This window comes from Electrona antarctica, assembly GCF_951216825.1.
Source record: "Electrona antarctica genome assembly, chromosome: 14".
NCBI classification, from domain to species: domain Eukaryota; kingdom Metazoa; phylum Chordata; class Actinopteri; order Myctophiformes; family Myctophidae; genus Electrona; species Electrona antarctica.
Window position 1 is genome coordinate 26,117,080 of NC_136795.1, and position 17,463 is coordinate 26,134,542.

The 17,463-nt window shown below is 42.0% G+C and overlaps 1 protein-coding gene across 2 annotated transcripts in view; it reads right to left on the reverse strand.

Annotated features, from left to right (window-relative positions):
• The window catches only part of camsap3 (calmodulin regulated spectrin-associated protein family, member 3), a 40,152-nt gene extending 24,596 nt beyond the window's left edge, over positions 1 to 15,556 (reverse strand). Inside the window, exons 1-3 of one of the 2 annotated variants that reach the window (XM_079519533.1) lie at positions 15,248 to 15,556; positions 14,996 to 15,132; positions 1,583 to 1,848 (exon numbers count right to left, since the gene is read on the reverse strand). In XM_079519533.1, the coding sequence (XP_079375659.1) occupies positions 1,583 to 1,848; positions 14,996 to 15,125 (396 nt within the window). In that variant the 5' untranslated portion in view covers positions 15,126 to 15,132; positions 15,248 to 15,556. The remainder of the gene's footprint in view (positions 1 to 1,582; positions 1,849 to 14,995; positions 15,133 to 15,247) is intronic. The other variant, XM_079519532.1, reaches the window with a different exon arrangement.
• Positions 15,557 to 17,463: the final 1,907 nt, after the last annotated feature.

A 17,463-nucleotide genomic window follows, 5' to 3' on the forward strand; every position in this document is an offset into this window, starting at 1 on the left:
CCTCAGACAATAGCCCCAGTACGAACTGCAATACTATGCTATTCTTTGTTTTATATTACATCATTATACACACACCAGCAGCACAAGCACCATTAAGCTCATCATCACCATGGCACTGACACACACACGACCTGCTTCAGTGGCCACTAGAGAGCATATGGAGAGAACAGCTTTCAACTGACTGCGAGGGGAACTCCTTCTCTACACAGATCCCAAGAGATTTCCTCTCTGGCTTTCAAAACATAACCTGTGTGTGCATGAAGCAAGATGGCTGGGCTTTGCTGGTCTTTGTCATCGCATAATGAAGACAATGTATTGGATGAACTGATGAAGGAAGGATTTCTACAGAAAACTGGGTTACAGTGAACTTGCCTGCCTTGACAAGTAGGTCAGAAATGTAGTCGTTTCTCGGTCTGAACCACCAGCGTTTCCCATTCTCCCCTTTCCCATTAAAATAATTAAAGTGAATAAAGCAAGCACATAAAGCCGGGGACCACATGTAATTCCGACGGAGCATTAGTCCGACATGCGTCCGCATCCACATGCGCTGCTCCCGTGCTTGCGGTTAGGGTTAGGGTTTGAGGTGGGTTGTCGTTTGTCGGATCCAATGACTAGTCTTAACTATGTACTGCACCCCATAAAGCCAGCTGCCGGGCAGAAGCTAACATCTCAAAATAATGGACACTGGACATTTCGTGCCTGGTAGCCCTTTCTGACCTTTACCATTTAGCTGCAACCAATGCGACTACTACCACTGCATCAAATTAAAGCATTAGCAAGTACCCCCCCCGCACTCCCCCAAACATACACTGACTAGAGAGGGGGGGGGGGGGGGGGGCAGAAGAGAGAGAGAGAGAGAGAGAGACACACACATTCATTGTCAAGAGCTAGGATGATAAACCAGTTTCTCTGGATTCACAGCCTGCAAGAGCATATTAAGAACATAAGACAGGGAGCAGAGTGCTCTCTCGACACGGCCTCTCCTGTTTCACTGGAACTGTTCCGCCATTGTTCCCCACCTGATCTAGACCACCTATTGTGTTCCCGTCCAGGCTCTCCCTCCCACCTCACTTGAGCATTAAAGGCGGCATTCATCCCGTGTCACCCAGAGCAGACTGCCGTGACCCTCCCAGCAGCCATCCACTCAGCTTCAGGGATCAGCTGGAGCAGGCAGTGTGGGTGGGGAGGGTGGGGATTCTGGGTGTTGGGATGAGATGGGGTGGGGGTTCCTTTTTGATGTTCTTTAATCCCACAAATCAAAGCATAAACAAAGGTCTCACATCCACAACTAATGCCATCCTACCCCTTCTTGTATTATAGCCCCCCTGGTGAGCAGCTCAAGGCCGAGGATGATCAGCACATGGGTCCCTATGAGTCGAGTCAATGGCATGCTGTGACTCATCTGAAAAACTGTGGTAGCCTCTTTAGCCAACATAAATCAACCGTTCCTTAAATTCATTTATTATTATGGCCAGGCGAGCACACAGCTGCCAAACTGGTATGGAATAAGTTACGGTAAGTCTTCCATCCTGTTTGTCTGCTCTCTCTAATCGAGTGAGTCTGCAAATAAACACATCTTTACCATTTTGATGGGTTTGTGCCGGAGGTCTGCGTCGCTCAGCGGCGTGCCCTGGTCGTCGGCGGGGGCCACGCCTCTCTTATCAAGGAGCTGCAGCAGGGTAGTGTTGTCCTTGGGGGGAGAGTCGGCAGCGTTTGCCCCCAGCAGCAGGCTGTAGGTGCGGCAGTAGAGTTCGGAGGACAGCAGGAGACGCGTGACGGGCGGTTTGAGGTGTTCCTGCTCATACTGGTCGCAGTAGAAGGGGTCACGCAGCTCCACGGGGACATTCTCTACACAAGAGACAAAACACACAGAGATGTTTGTCGTCAGAGAGATGCCTGGGAGTAATGTTACACTACTAGGGAGATAACCGTTAGTACTGCAAGCAACAAAACACAATTGAAGGGTGGAGAGTGGAGATGATAAATAGGATCTCTGAGTGTTCTGTAAATAGTAATAGATTAGGGAGCAGGCTGACATGACACCATCAAAAGCAGCCTTGTGATCTTGCTCTTTGCAAGTGGCTCTGGATAAGAGAACATCTGCTAAGTGCCTAAATTGTAAGTTATAACGATGGAACCACCAGGGCTGTGCAGCCGCCACGCTACAGAGGCAGATTGAGACAACTGGTGACATGGTCTATACCCTGGGGCTATAATCATCTGAGTGAGTGAGCCTAGCATGGGGTTAAATGAAGCATGCTTGTTTGTGTATGTGTGCGTTAGAGTGAGAGATAAGGTAAAAGGGCCTACGAGCTAGTGAGAGGAGTATAACTACACAGTGTGTATGTGTGTGCGTTAGAGTGAGAGATAAGGTAAAAGGGCCTACAGCTAGTGAAAGGAGTATAACACACACAAGTGTGTGTGTTGTTTTAAATCAACCATAAATAAGTCAAAAGGCCTGAAGGCAGTCAAGTGGATATGAGGACGAGTTGGGTCACCTTTCCTACAGTAAGGTCTTATGCATTTCCCTCCTTGTCTGCAGTGCAAACAACACAGTTCTCCCTCCACTGATATGATGCCACGGTGCATTCCAGGACCCACCAGGGTCACATGTTTATCCAGAGCCAGTCAACAGCCATCGTGAACACATCCAGTAGTAATAATCAGCAGGCGTCACTCAGGGCTAGTGAGGCATGCGTGGCCCAGAAGGTTAGCGTCTGAGGATTACCAGATGCAATGCCAGCCACTTGTTTTTTCCAAGGACTGTGATAATCTGCTGCTGTGTTTCTGGATATCAGAGCTCCAGTCTCCACAGAACCAAATGTAAAACCTGCATGTAACGTGTGTTGATAAATAAAAGTGAGTGGAGTGAACCATAGTAGTTGGAGACGGATACAAACAGGGAAATTTTAATTCCATGTCTGAATAGCCTGGTGGACTATGTCAAAGCTATGCAATGTGGTAGCTTAATTCCCAACAAGCTGGTTGAGTAGGCAATTAATTAAGCTATTAGTAGGCTAAATAAACTTTGGACCGTTTCTTCTTTTTTATCTGTAAATGAGACCAGAATAAATATTTCCCCAGAAACACACTTGACTGACATGCCCTCTGGGAAACTGGTTTCACCGCATTCAGAGATGACAAAACAAGCCAGGGCCAAAATCCAATACACCAGTGATACTTGACCTTCTGAATTTGAAGGACCCCCAGTTTAATATGCATTTGACCACGGACCACATTTGATTATAAAAACAAAATATCTCTGGGGCCCCAATCTACACTGTAAAATCCTCAGTGTTTATTTAACTCAGAGAGTGTACACATGGACAAAGTATGAACGTGAGGGTCCATATTTGGTACCATTTGCTCACTCTCAGAGTTACAGACTTGTAGCATCCATTTGGATCCCTGGTTGTGTACACATGGACAAAGTATGAACGTGAGGGTCCATATTTGGTACCATTTGCTCACTCTCAGAGTTACAGACTTGTAGCGTCCATTTGGATCGCTGGTTGTCCCCGGACCGACATCGAGAACCACTGCAGAGGCCTATACGAGTAAACAGCAAACATACTGAACTCAGCATTGCTCTCCTTTTGAAACGCCCTAGAGCCAAAGGTTGACGATATGAAATACTAACCACTTCAACAACTGTGTGTGTTTCGTGCAGTACTGAGACCCGAGAGGGAACACTAAAAAGGATCACCACCACAGGTGAGAGATATGGCCATGTTGTTGCCTCATGAAATTCCTGTAATGTATCCATTGACATCAGACAATGCAACAGGACAAAAAGCATGACACGCTCAGTGTGTACAGAGCACAGTGTCCACGGCTCCCTCTCGCTGCCTGATGACTATAGGTGCAGAACAGCTGTGTGACTCACGCCACATGGCCCATTTTGTTGTGAACACCATTGTGTGCCTTTCAACTCCGATGGGCAGGCTAGGGGCATATGGAAAAACCAAACCCTTCCAAATATTCTCACTTTCAGTCACTAGCATTCAGGGTACCACTGAAGCCCTATTTCAATGTTTTCCAACATTTTAACAATGTTGATAATATGCCAAAAATAGCCTGGTTGAAAGTGGCTAAAACAAAATATCACATGAGGAAAAAAACTGATGACTCATGTCACATACATACTGATAATGACGTGTAAAAATGGAAAAAGGTAAAAGAAAATGTAAAGTTGAATGCAAATGACACAGCTCAGAGATTAATGTGGGCGATAATAAGAGCATCATTTCCCTACAGGAAAGAGGAGCTATGAATGACATTGGTGTGTAACCCGCAGCGCAAAAACAAACCGGGTGAAGATCCAGACCAAATCAAGAAAATATAGAGCAAGCACAACGACAGACGGTGGAGGTCATAGGCCTATTGCCCATCTATTAGAAGAAAAAAACTAAATACATCACCCGAATGTTGATACCACCACAAACCCACAGGATCGTATTTAGATAGCAAACATTTGTGTCTGCGTGCAGAAATTAGCTAAGTGAAGCAGCAGCCTGCGTAAGTGCGTATTACTCTCATGGCTGAGAGGTTCAGAGTCTGTTGGGCTAAGGAAAAGGCAAAAGTTAAACGTGTCTCTTTGCAGAACATTCTGGATAGTGGGTGGTTGGAGCCAACGCAGGGAAGCTGGAAGTACCCTCACTAAAAACGCCGGGACAACGCTCCACACGTCCCAAACTCTTCTCCCTTTCTGGCCCCAAAACTGTGGAACGCACTTCCCGTTGCAATCAGAACTGCAGCATCACTCCCGATCTTCCGCCGTACTTTGAAAACCCACCTTTTCAGACTCCACCATGGCACTTACCCTACCCCCTTAGACAGCACTTTTTTAGACTTAGATAGCATTTGAAACTTATAGCATGTCATGTAGACAGCACAATAACAGTACAGCATAGTATAATATAAATATATATGTATAGCTTATATGTATAGTGTCATTATATATAGATATGTTCTAGTTACGTTCTTAGCTTACGCATGTTTCTTGATAAATGCTGTTTATATATGTGATGTATTCCCATGCTTTTTGTTCTTGCTTAATGTAAGTCGCTCTGGATTAAGAGCGTCTGCTAAATGCCTAAATTGTAAATTGTAAATTATTATTAACCACTTGCAACCTATAATCCCTATTTTGGGAAAGTGAAAAAAAAGAAAGAAAATCAAACAGTTTCAAAATAAATAAATAGAAATACCAGGCCTACAAGTTAATAATAATAAACTTTATTGTCCAGAAGGATATTCTTCTTACACTTCACAAGTCTGTTCAAAACACCCACCAAAAAAAAAAACTAGAAAAAGTGCCCTTCTGGGCAGGACAGGAGTGTGTGAGATGTTTGTCAAAATGTTTAGGAGTAATATAAACGTGTGTGTGTGTGTGTGTGTGTGTGTGTGTGTGTGTGTGTGTGTGTGTGTGTGTGTGTGTGTGTGTGTGTGTGTGTCGCGACTTGGCATGTTGTAGCGCCACCATGACGCTGATTTGAAAACTGTCAAGTGGCATTTCTTCCAAAGCCTAGTGGGAATATGCATGCAGTTTCACCACAATCGGACGCTGCGTTGAGGAGTTGTGGTGATTTGTACAAAACGGGTACAAAGCGGGCTACTCCTGAAAACCTTAGAAGCCAATTGTAGCCAATCAGGATGGATTATGAGAAATCAAACAAACCCGTCTTGATCACATGACTATGGAGAGCATGTGTACCGATTTGCGTGAAATTTGGATAAAATCTGAAGAAGTAATATTAGAAAGTTTGTTTTACATATGTCGGCCTCCTGGTGGAGCTATAAAGAGCAGATGTGAAAAATTCCAGGCAAAGGTTTGTCCTTGGCCTCTAGGGAGTGTGCATATAAAGTTTTACACAGATCCAAGCAGTTAGAGGTAAAAACACTAATCGGCCAGTTATAGCGCCACCATGAGGCTGAGTTGAAAATGTTCCAGTGGCATTTCTTCCTTGGCCTAGTGGGAATGTGCGTGCACAATTTCACGGAAATCACATAATGTGTTCATGATTTGCGGCATTTTGTTTGAAACTGAGCACTCCTGCGAACTTTGGAAGCCAATATTAGCCAATCAGGATGGAGTCCTCTGAAAGACCAGTTTCGTTGAATGGCTCTAGAGAGACTGTGTACCAATTTGCGTGATGTTTGGACAAAATCTGTAGATGTACTGTCCAAAAAATTGTTTTGCACAAAGCGGCCTCCTGGTGGAGCTAAAACCTTGGGGCAGAGGTTCAGCTGTGGCATTCACGGAGTATGGCTGCGATCAAGCCAACGGTGCCGGAGATTAGCTGTCCACAGACGGACGGACGGACACACACACACGCGGACGGACGGACGGAGTGCAAAACATACTCTCTCCACATGCCTTGCCTGGTGGAGACAAAAAAGCATAACACAGAAAAACATATCACCAAGAAAATACATTAACATGAGGTCCCCACTGTGCACAGAACCATCCTATCGACGGGGCAGTTTGTTTAATGCTGCAATGGCTGAGGACAAAACTCCTACTAAAGCGGACCTTATTCCACAGTAAGGTTCTGTATCTGTACACTCAAGAGAATGTCCCCGCTACCACCCTTAGATCTCCATACTGTATGGAGCTGACCTGTTCTGACATTCCATATGTTGATCTGACCTCGTCAAACCCTGGACACTCAAGACATGCTACTAATATGACCAATACAGAATTCATTCCATGTTGGTCTGACCCCCCCATGCCAAAGCACCAGCGCTCGCCCAGCAGTCTGCCGTCAACGAGGCGGATGCGTGCACGCGACCTCATGTCCAGATGCCTGGCATGAGGTTGAAAAAGCGTGTGATGGCCTTATAACCTTATTGTTCATATCAGAGAGTGTCGGTGTAGGAAGTCTGATGATCTTGGAAGCAATACGGGTAATACATTGGGAGCTCCGAGCTTGCTATTATAGCTATACATGCTACGACAAGGACCAGGTATATAGGGCTTGAGTGGTTACAAACACAGACCATGACATAGAAATGGTTGAAGAAGATTACTGTATGTACTACTACTACTACTACAGTATGTAATGGATTTAATGCAGATAATATTTGCCAACGTTGCTTCAGTGAGCTCAGCTGTGTAAGCTTTTACAGTATCTATCTCTGCTGACCTGCAGGCCTGATAGGCCATAGCTGCAGATAAAAAATGGCCATCATGTGTCCCTCCCTCTACCCAATTGATTGATTGAGTTAGCAAAGCATGCTGGTCATGTCACAAACATTATACACACACGTGTCTGGCAGTCGTCACCAGACACAAAGAAACCAACACATCCAAACAAACACAAGGGTCAGCTCAGCTGAAAACAACTGCAGTGTGTGTGAACCAACCAGGCTACTGTAGCTCCTCAGGGGAGAATCAGTAATAGGGCTGCCTGCACCTATTGATTATTTCCTTAGCATGAAGCTCCTTCTGGATGCATGCTTATGTGATCATCAAATTCATAATCGACTGAATCTGATTGACCACTAAAGCCCTACTTTTAATACTTCAAAGTTCATCATAATATGACTGTCGCACGCAAGAATATCTCACCACAATGCCGCATCACAACGCATTGTGAGCGTTTAGATCTTCTATTTTTGGTTCCCCCCAAAATCTATAATCTTCTTTGATTAACTGTTTCACCCCAATCAGTAAGGTTAAAACCCCTGTCCCTCCTTCTTCCACTTTAGACCCAAGAGGACTGACCATGCAGCATTGGATTTTGAGCCTGGTCGTCATGGTGACCGAGTGAACATTAAGAAGCTCTTCGTATTAATTAAGTGGCACAGCCGTCTGCAAAAACTGACCTGATGACGATGCGAGTTGCCTGGTTGTGTGATAGAACCCCTTCACGAACACTGGTGCGGATTCAATAATTCATAAGAGCTCAGATGTGCAGAAGTGTGCAAACTAAGCTTCCAGACAGAGGAAGCTGGGGCTCATCCTTAGCAATAAACAATTTCCCTTTTATTCTTAAGGCTTGGTTATTCGGTTCTACACTATAATAACACTACAATAACACAAGTGTTATTGTTGACCTGTGCAATGTCTTCCGAAAAGGGGAAAACTATTGAATGTTCCTCATCGTAGAATTTTTGGGAAACATTTTACAGATGGAATACTTAAAAAAAAGAAATCACCTTTGTTTTTCTTATGTGAATGTCCTGGAACACAGACAATTTCAAAACGCTTCATCACGTGGTGAAAGGTATCAAACAGAGACGATTATATGCTCTGGTTTTAGGACAAAGCCAGGTCTTGTTATAATGCTCCAAAATGGCAGCAGTGAGAGAGGAGGCGTGTCATTCTCTCTAGCCTAGCCTACATGTGACCTCAAGTCCTTTAATCCCAGCACCTTGATGAAAAAACAGGCATATTGAGAGTACAAAGCAAAGACTACATGCAGTACAGCCACAAGCCTGGCAGGGAACACCAACTCTCTGCAGTATAATATACAGTAGATCAGTCTTATAAAGCCAAAGTGCAGTAACTACGTTTTTGGACACACCGACTTAATTGTGTATCTGAAAAGTAGTTTGTGATTATGGGGGATAAACAATTACCTCAAGAAGAGATAAACAACAACAACAAGTGTAATATCACTTATATGCTGATATCTCAGTTAAACTCATTTTTAAGGGGCCCTCCTATACACAGGTTTAATGTTTGTCTTTAGTTCAGTGTTTGTTTGTAAACGCCATTGACAATGAAGGGAAGATTTACGTCATAATGTGCCATTTACGTCATATTGTCTCTTTATTGTTAATGGCATTTAATGTTTGTGTTTGCACCGTTTGTTTTACATCACCATTACATTACCTAATCAACATGAGTTAGACTTTAATATATTAGTGCCCCTCACTTCACACAGGTGTGATTTTTCAATTACACTTTTGTTCGTAGTTACTTCACTTTGGCATGTTTGTGCCAGGGACCCCCAGAAGACAAGATTCATGTTAAAGAAATTCAAAATAGCCAACATGGCTGCCTTAGTGTAGTGGTTAGAGCATATGCCTTTCATGCAGAAGGTTGTGGGTTCAAACCCTGCCTGACGTCAGCAAGGGCATGCTGTTGCAACGAGTTCCTAACATCAAATCAAATGGGTTCAGATCTGAGCCATGTCTCTCGTCTGATCGGAACCGTACGTAAAAACAAATCCATCCATAAATGGATAAAGTGGTTAAAATTATTGTGACGCTATATATTAACTACTTTAGCTGAGGGCATGTTATGTAGAACTGTGTAATATTGCCCATGCTCAGCCTTTTTTATATCTTTTGCTGCATAGTCATTAGCCCTCATTAGAATATTATCTTGAGTAAACGAGTAAAGTATGTTGGTCAAACAAATGTAATTGTAAAAGGAAATTGCTTTCTCTTTTCCTTTGTGGAACAGAAAGTGTGTGAGAATGACCTCTTGTTGGTGTTTGGTGAATACACTGTCTTTGGTTATATCTCGTTTCTGTACTAATTCCAACCGCTAAGCTGGTCATTCTCACTGAGTAACAAACATACGGCCTACCTAGAATAGAATCTACATCAACTGAAATCAATGATTATTGATGATCCTTTAACCCAGTGGTTCCCAAACTGTGGTGCGTGCACCCCTTGTGGTGCGCGGGCGGGGTGCGCCACATGAAAAGGCTAATGGTGGTGCTATATGGTTTTATTTTAAATATATCAACATATTATGCAAGTATATGCAGAATATAGCCTATGCTGCATACATAGATTATATACGCCATATTCAGGTTCATATATGTGCATATATGTGGATAAATAGGAAATGTATGTCTCACTCTCTATATAGCTTATGCAATTTATATTTCCATGTGGGGGGGTGCGTCAGCTTGGTCAGGAGGTAACAGGGGGTGCATGGCCTTCGTTTGGGAACCTTCAAAAAGTAAACCACTTTAATTTCATACTTTGTGGCTACTGACCTTCTTCAGTAGACCGAAAGCTTGCAAAATAAATACTTTGTGCACAGATCTGTGCCTGGACTCCCCGGAGCTTCTCTTTATATTTTTGAGTGGTGTAAACCACTCCTACAACTGGCTTTTTGAGTGGTGTAAACCACTCCTACAACTGGCTTTTGTGTGCAGAAAAAAATGAGCATGGTTGCTATGTTCAAAATAATTTCTGACGTAATTAAATCACACCCAGGTGAACTGGATGACCGTAGCAACCATGGTCATTTTTTCTGCACAAAAAAAGCCAGTTGTGAAATCACATCCGGGTGTGATTTCATTACGTCAGATCAGAGCTGATCAGGCTATATAATACCTTACCTTATATAATACCTCACATCGGACAAAAACTCCAGCTGAATCAACTTCATGCTATATAAAACCTTACACCACTCAGTTCACACGGGTGTGATTTTTTGTGCATAAAGAATGAGCATGGTTGCTATGTTCACCCTGTTCACCCGGGTGTGATTTCATTACCTGGCTTTGTTTGTGCAGAAAAAATGAGCATGGTTGCTATGTTCACCCTGTTCACCCGGGTGTGATTTCATTACGTCAGACATGATTTCATTACGTCAGACAGACCTTACACCACTCAGTTCACACGGGTGTGATTTTTTTCATTATCCCTTTGTGACTCCAGCACCTCACTTCAGATGAGCGGTGGTTCTTTTTACTTTTTTGTCATACTTTGGCTATTCAAAAATCTTGAAAATTTATGCAAATCTTTGAATATATTTAACTCAAATCTTTGCTTCTATTGCAAAATATTTTTAAATGGGGCTCAGCAGCCAAAAACATAATTTTGTGGCTCCTTGACATGAAAAGGTTTGAGCACTACTGATATAGCAACATGTGTTTTTCATATTTAGGATTTAGAAGACATTTGTAGAATCGGCCTCAGGTCTTAATGGGTTAATCTGTAGTCTGCAATCTTTGTGATAGAGATAAATACTTTGTGGTATAGCAGTCACTCAATGAAAATAACAGTTTTTCAAATGACAAATTACACCTTACCAGCATTTACAAAAGAGAAATATGGCTTGACGCGAAGCATTCAAGGTTGTTGTTATACACCAGGGGAGTGGTGAATAAACAATCTGAAAATGCACTTGGGAATATTTTACCATCTGAAAGATTGCATCGATTTATCGTCACATAATATTTGCATTGTATTCGGATGTACTAACAGTATACACAAACAGTAAGTTGAGACAGGATTTAGGTTTTTGTATATTGCAATGCAATATCGTGTCTTTTCCTGGTTTTATCAATACCTTATTGCCTACTAATGCTGATAATAACATGCCCAGAACAGCGACCCCAGGTTTTAAGTGATTAAAGTCTGCATTACCGTATGAAATTATCTAATTTTCTTGACTTATGTGAATGTTCTACTATATCTGTTCTATTATTTGCTTTTAGTTATTGTACAGTCATTATTTAATTGTATTAAATTAATTGCATTTAATTGTAATCATGTAAATAAATACTTTTCTGAAAACACCAACCGATATCCCCAAAATAAAAGTGATATTATCGTCACACTATTGATAGAGGTATTTAGGCCAATAAAATATAGTGATATTTGATTTTATCTACATCTCCCAGCCATAGATGGAAATGGCCTACTTTGCAGCACTTTCCCCAAGTCAACCTTGGTAATACAATTGGTATAGTGAGATTGACTTTGCAGGCCTTATATTACTAAAGGCCTTGGAAGTATGCTAATTTGTGTGAGCTTGAACTTGACACGCCTACTGGTTTCCAGTAAAAGTTAACTTGGGACAGTTAAAGAAAAACACACACTAGATTTCATGTGCACTGTTAAACATTTGAATGATTCGACAAGATGGGAAGTAATCAAGTTAAGCCAATTCATTAACTGGAAATAGGACCTCCTTACAAATAGGGCTTTAAATTAGGCTTAATATGGTTGGTTTGGTCAGGCTTTTTAGCATAACCTTTGACTGTACAACCTGTACTTACTGTTAATAATCATGTTAATAAAGTATTAAATCAATCAATGTCGGTTTGGTCTTAGTCAACCAATACTTTGTTGTTTTTAATGCTTTTTTCCATGCACATCTCTTGTGAACTCTAAAACCCTTTATATACTTTCAATAGCCAGAAGAACCCACTGTGAAATCAACAATAGAATGTTCAGTCTCAACCTCTATCTGAAAAGGCTGGTCTCTACATGGTTGTATGCTTTCAGGAAACACAATTTTAGATTTTCTGACGATATCAACTAATTGATTATCGACAAATTCCCATGACTATTATAAGACTAAGAATTACTTCAGTCGAGGACAAGCATCCTTCTCAGGTCCTGGTCATAATGTTGACTCCCAGCTACACTGATGGGGAGAGGATGAGTAAGTATTATTCCTACAGGCATTTACACTGATCCAAACAGCTTTGTAGCCAGGTGAAGCTAATGAAACAGGTTTCGGCTGTGCAAAACAAACACACGTTTTTATAACTCCCTGCCCGTAGACATGGAACTTCCATTTCACCTTCAGAATTTTCTCAGGGAGGGACTGGAAAACGTTACATGACAGGAAAATGAGCACCACTCACTCATAATTGTTAGTTGTTGCTCTCAGATACTTTTCAAACATACAAACAAGCACAAAGGGCCCGGCCAGAGTGCCCCTAAAAGGAAATACTAGAACAGAATGGTTCATACGTTTCTCCCAAGGGCTGAAATGACAGAATGAAGATGCTGTGTGGGGACAATTTGGTGGAAAGGTAAGCTGTGGACTTATAAAAGTAGCATTTTATTAGTCCACTCTTGAAGTAACTGTCAACAGAGGAATGCTCTGTTAGTTTCTTGTCTGACAGTGCTCTGGTTTCTACCTTTAGTAGTCTTAGTCATGCTGAACACTTAGGCCAGGATAAAGAACACTTATTTCTCTATTTATTTTTTTCTGGAACAGACAGGAACACAGAAACCTAACCTACCGGTACTATAATAGCATCCCTGCCTGCCAGGAAGAATCTAATAGGCTACAGTCCACTAGTACCACCCCCAAAAATCTGGGCTAAATCTGGAACACATTTAGTGAAAAAGTGATTCAGAGATTAACCTTGTTGGCTACATGATTAAGATTAATGCCACTGATGGCCGGAGGAGCTATCAGACAATCTGCTCTGACTCCTGATGATGTGCTGTGTTGTCCTAGTCCAACCAGTTGAATTTCTGGGAAGGGAATAGATAGATGATGTCATTTTGCCTTAACAGGAATAAATATCAACTGAGACCAGCTCAGCAGCAGGGCCATTAAAAGCTGGCAATCAGGAGGGACACTGTCTGCACGGGAGTGCACGGCACGCCAACACAAAAAACCTGCTGCCATTCTCAGGCCTCTCAGAGTCCTTTGGACTGACAGGGAGGGTGACATTGACTAGTGGGCGTGGTTGAGGTGCTAAACAGAGCACACAGAGAGAGAGAGGGAGTAGACAAACAGCAGGCTAGAGTCCTGGACCCATGGCCTGAGATTGCATAACACATACTTTGTTTAAAGTACAATCCAGTTCACCTCGCCCAATTCTGAACTTAAGCGGAGTGTTGGAGTGTAGCATATGATTAAACGCTCTAAGAGCCCTAGAGCCCGGGTAACCCAGGATTTTTACTTTTACACCTGACCTCATGAAATGTCTTAGCCCGTTTTATTATTATTGATTTGCACAACAGGAACCATATAGTATACTACTTCTTTCCTAGGAGATTGTTGTACCGTGCTGGTGAGGTAAACAGAGCACACTATCACAGTGTTTCTCAAACTTTATAGTTTAAAAGGACCCCAGTTTCGATATGCATTCGACCACAAACCCCCATTTGATGCATTTTGAATTATGGGACCCCAATCTACACTGTAAAATCCTCAGTGTTCAGTTAACTCTGACGGGTGTATAAATGTAACCAAACCAACAACAATGTAGTTACATTCATACACTCAAAGTTACAGTTACATGTAGCGATTGGTCCATTTGGTTCATAACCATCAATCGAATAGCTTGCATTAGCTAGCAAGGACCCCTGGACCCCAATTTGAGGACCAGTACATTATGAGGTTTATCAGCCTATTTGGCTGTTTTATGGGATATACTACAGTACACACTAGGCCCATAGGCACACACCACAGCAAAATGAATGTGGGAACAGACTTAATTAACTAGAACTCCCTTCAAATTTGCAGCAGACAATATTGCGAGATACAATTGAAACCTGAGGCAAAACCTGTCCCATGTCTAGCTTATGGTCTTAAATCTAAAGGAGGATCTTCTCATGTGGATGTGGGTGTGTTTGCGCATCATGACTATGCCCCGGTGGTTGGCTCGTGAGCTTTGTTGGCTGCATAGTGTCTGGAAAGTCAAATTATATCCTACATTATGTTTACGCAGTAAGTTACAGGAACACAAAGGCAAGGTATTTAGGCATTTTACAGGAACACAAAGGCAAAGTATTTGGGCATTTTCTGCAGCCTGGGGGAAGTAGATGTTTACAATATTTTAAGAGTAGCAGTAGTAGTAGCTGTCCATGCTAGGGGTCAAAAGGGTTTTACATCCATTCATGTTAAAACTACACTACACATTTATTAGAATAATTAATTATTGTTTGACGTTTATAGTAGCCATAATGGATAAGCCTGGGCAAAGAGAGGGGCCTATTTTCTGATACAATGTCAAACTGTGATCATCTGAGTGAGAATGAGATGTGTATAGGCTATAGGAGTGCATGGTTCACCTTTCATGTGCTGCTGCTCTCTTTGTGTGCCCAAAATCGCTGAGCTCGTGTGTGTGTGTGTGTGTGTCTCTCTCTCTCTCTCTCTCTCTTTGACACACACACACACACCGCACACACACACGTCACATGCATGCGCTTTTCATTAGGATACTGCAGAAATGCTGGACTGTGCAAACAATAGTGGTTTCAAAAACAGACTGAATAGGTTGTTAAGCATCGGGCCAACACACGTAGTCTATATAAACTGACCTACCTGCATTGCCGTAGGATTTTGCCAATAGCCATCCGACACTTGCGCATATTTTCGCCTTAGTGCAATCATACAAATCCAATGGCTTTATGTCCGGTACTACAAAAGTCTTCCTGGCACTGGAGTCCACCATAGCGAGTCTGTGGAATCGTAAAAAAATATATAGGAGCAATTCAAGCGACGAGGCTACTAGGCAGCCTAGAAATTCAAGCAACCATCCTTTTTAGTAACGTTTAGTCTATTCCATATTATTACCAGGGCTGGAATACGGATGTGGGTAAGCGTTTAGTCAGGAAAAATATCCGCCCGGGAGCTGCTTCCAGTCTAGTCCAGATATCCTTCACCCCTCGGGTTGGGAGACAATATCACAGTTTAAATCATATACAATGAAACCTAGCGAAGCCCCCAAACCATCGGATTATCTCATAAAGCCGCAATATTCCACTCGTTTTGCCCTCTTCATCCGCATTGCTGCTACAGCTCAGTGTGTAGACCAGAGAGCCCCGCCGCCGATGACTGATTCCCAGGTACTCCATACGGACATCACTCATCCGGCGAGCCGTCCAATGGGAACCGAGCGTGAGCAGCGAGGGCGGGACATACGCCGTGTGAATGCAAACAGCAGGTATAGGTATGTTACACAGGTGCATCTGCTGGCTGGCAGGTGGACAGGGTACATGATAGTAGGCATACACAGAAATTACCAGTGTTCAATTAACTCAGGGAGTGTACAAATGAACCCTTCCATTTGTACACTCTCTGAGTTACAAATAGATTAAAAGGAGTAGTTCACCCAAAAAACGACTTATTTTCTATCAATTACACACTACCATGAAGCCTTGAATTAATGGAGATTGTTTTTGTCGCATTCCTAAGCCAATAGTTTGATGACAACTGAGTGTCCTATTAACTGATGATGTCATCGAATTATCAAAAAAAATCCTTTTTTATTGAAGGCTTCATGGGGTGAGTCATATAGAAAATAAGTAACGTTTTGGGTGAACTACTCCTTTAACCTTGAGGATTTCTATGGTGCAGTGCATGCATACTAGACAAAGTGAACCATCCTATATTTATCATTTAAGTCCCATGGATCTTTGAAAATGGTGGAAGTTATTTCAATAATATAAAAAGATAATAGCACAATGCTAATGGTTTGTGTGACATGGGACAGTACATGGAAAATCCAACACATTTACATCATCTCATCTGTGTAAATGAAAAGGGAATTGTGACACATAAAACTGCATTAACAATGCTTTTTTTAACGTGCTCTTATCTTATGAACTTTCATGTCCTTGGGTTTCTTTAATTTCAGCTCGTTTTAAGCTATTGATGCTGGATTTAATGTGTGCACACCATTTATAAGTTTACAAGTAATAACTACACTATAACAAACGTTACTACAAACAGCCTGTATTCATGCAGAATAACTTATAAAACAAATTTATAATCGATTGGAGGCAGCAAGTATTAATTGTAATTCTGTCTGGCAAAGTTACATATATTTTAGTATGGCTACTACGAAAGATAGCCTGATGAAGGCTGTATAGGCCGAAACATTGCCGATTCCCTAAAACTATTTTACTGCATTTGAAGACAGTATGCGGGAGTCCCTTCTTGTTTCAGTAGGGCTACAAATATACAAGCTGACAATAATGTAAACAAGTCCCAACTTATATAAAATACATATCCTAAAGCTAAATGGCTCAGTGCTCAATTAGGAATGCCAAGTGGGGTGGGGGGTTGTTTGGTTTCCTGCAGTACTGTCCATAATGAAAACATTCTGGAAGTACCTCCCATCACATGATGTCACCGACGGCTCCAAGAGCTCCCTTGGCGCCCCTCAGCTGTAAATTTGTAAGAGGATTACCATGGAACTATTTTAATCTAATGGCACTAGAACGCAATTTTCCTCATTCTTGTTTTACAGTCCTTAAAAATCTAAGCTTAGATCTGTTATTCTTCGTTTTGAGAATTGCTTGCCACTTGCCAGTAAGTACAACTGGATTACAATCTCAAATTATAGTTGGTTATGTCTGAATGCCAGGTGTGGTTTTTAAATAAAACAAACAGAAGTTTTGTGAGAGTACAAAACACAAGTTCAGGCCAGTCTTGCATGGTTTGTACTTCCACAGCTCCAGTTTCCTTCTGGCTGGCTCCCTTAATCCTCCCCAAGGTCTCTGGAGAACAGCTTTCTTCCTTTCAGTGTCTAGTATCACAGGTGTTTAACATGTTTCACTATTCATTCATTTTTAACTATACAAAATATGAGAAATAGACCACACTTGAAGAGACTTAGTCACTGGCTCACTGCATCTAACAAGGAATCCTAATCTGGTAGTTTTTTTTAGAAATGTGGTCTACTTCAAAATTGAGGAACACTGACACCTTGTGGCCAAAGTTAATACAAATGATGTCTACAATACAAATTGAGTAATCATCAATAATAACAATCAATAAGTACCAAG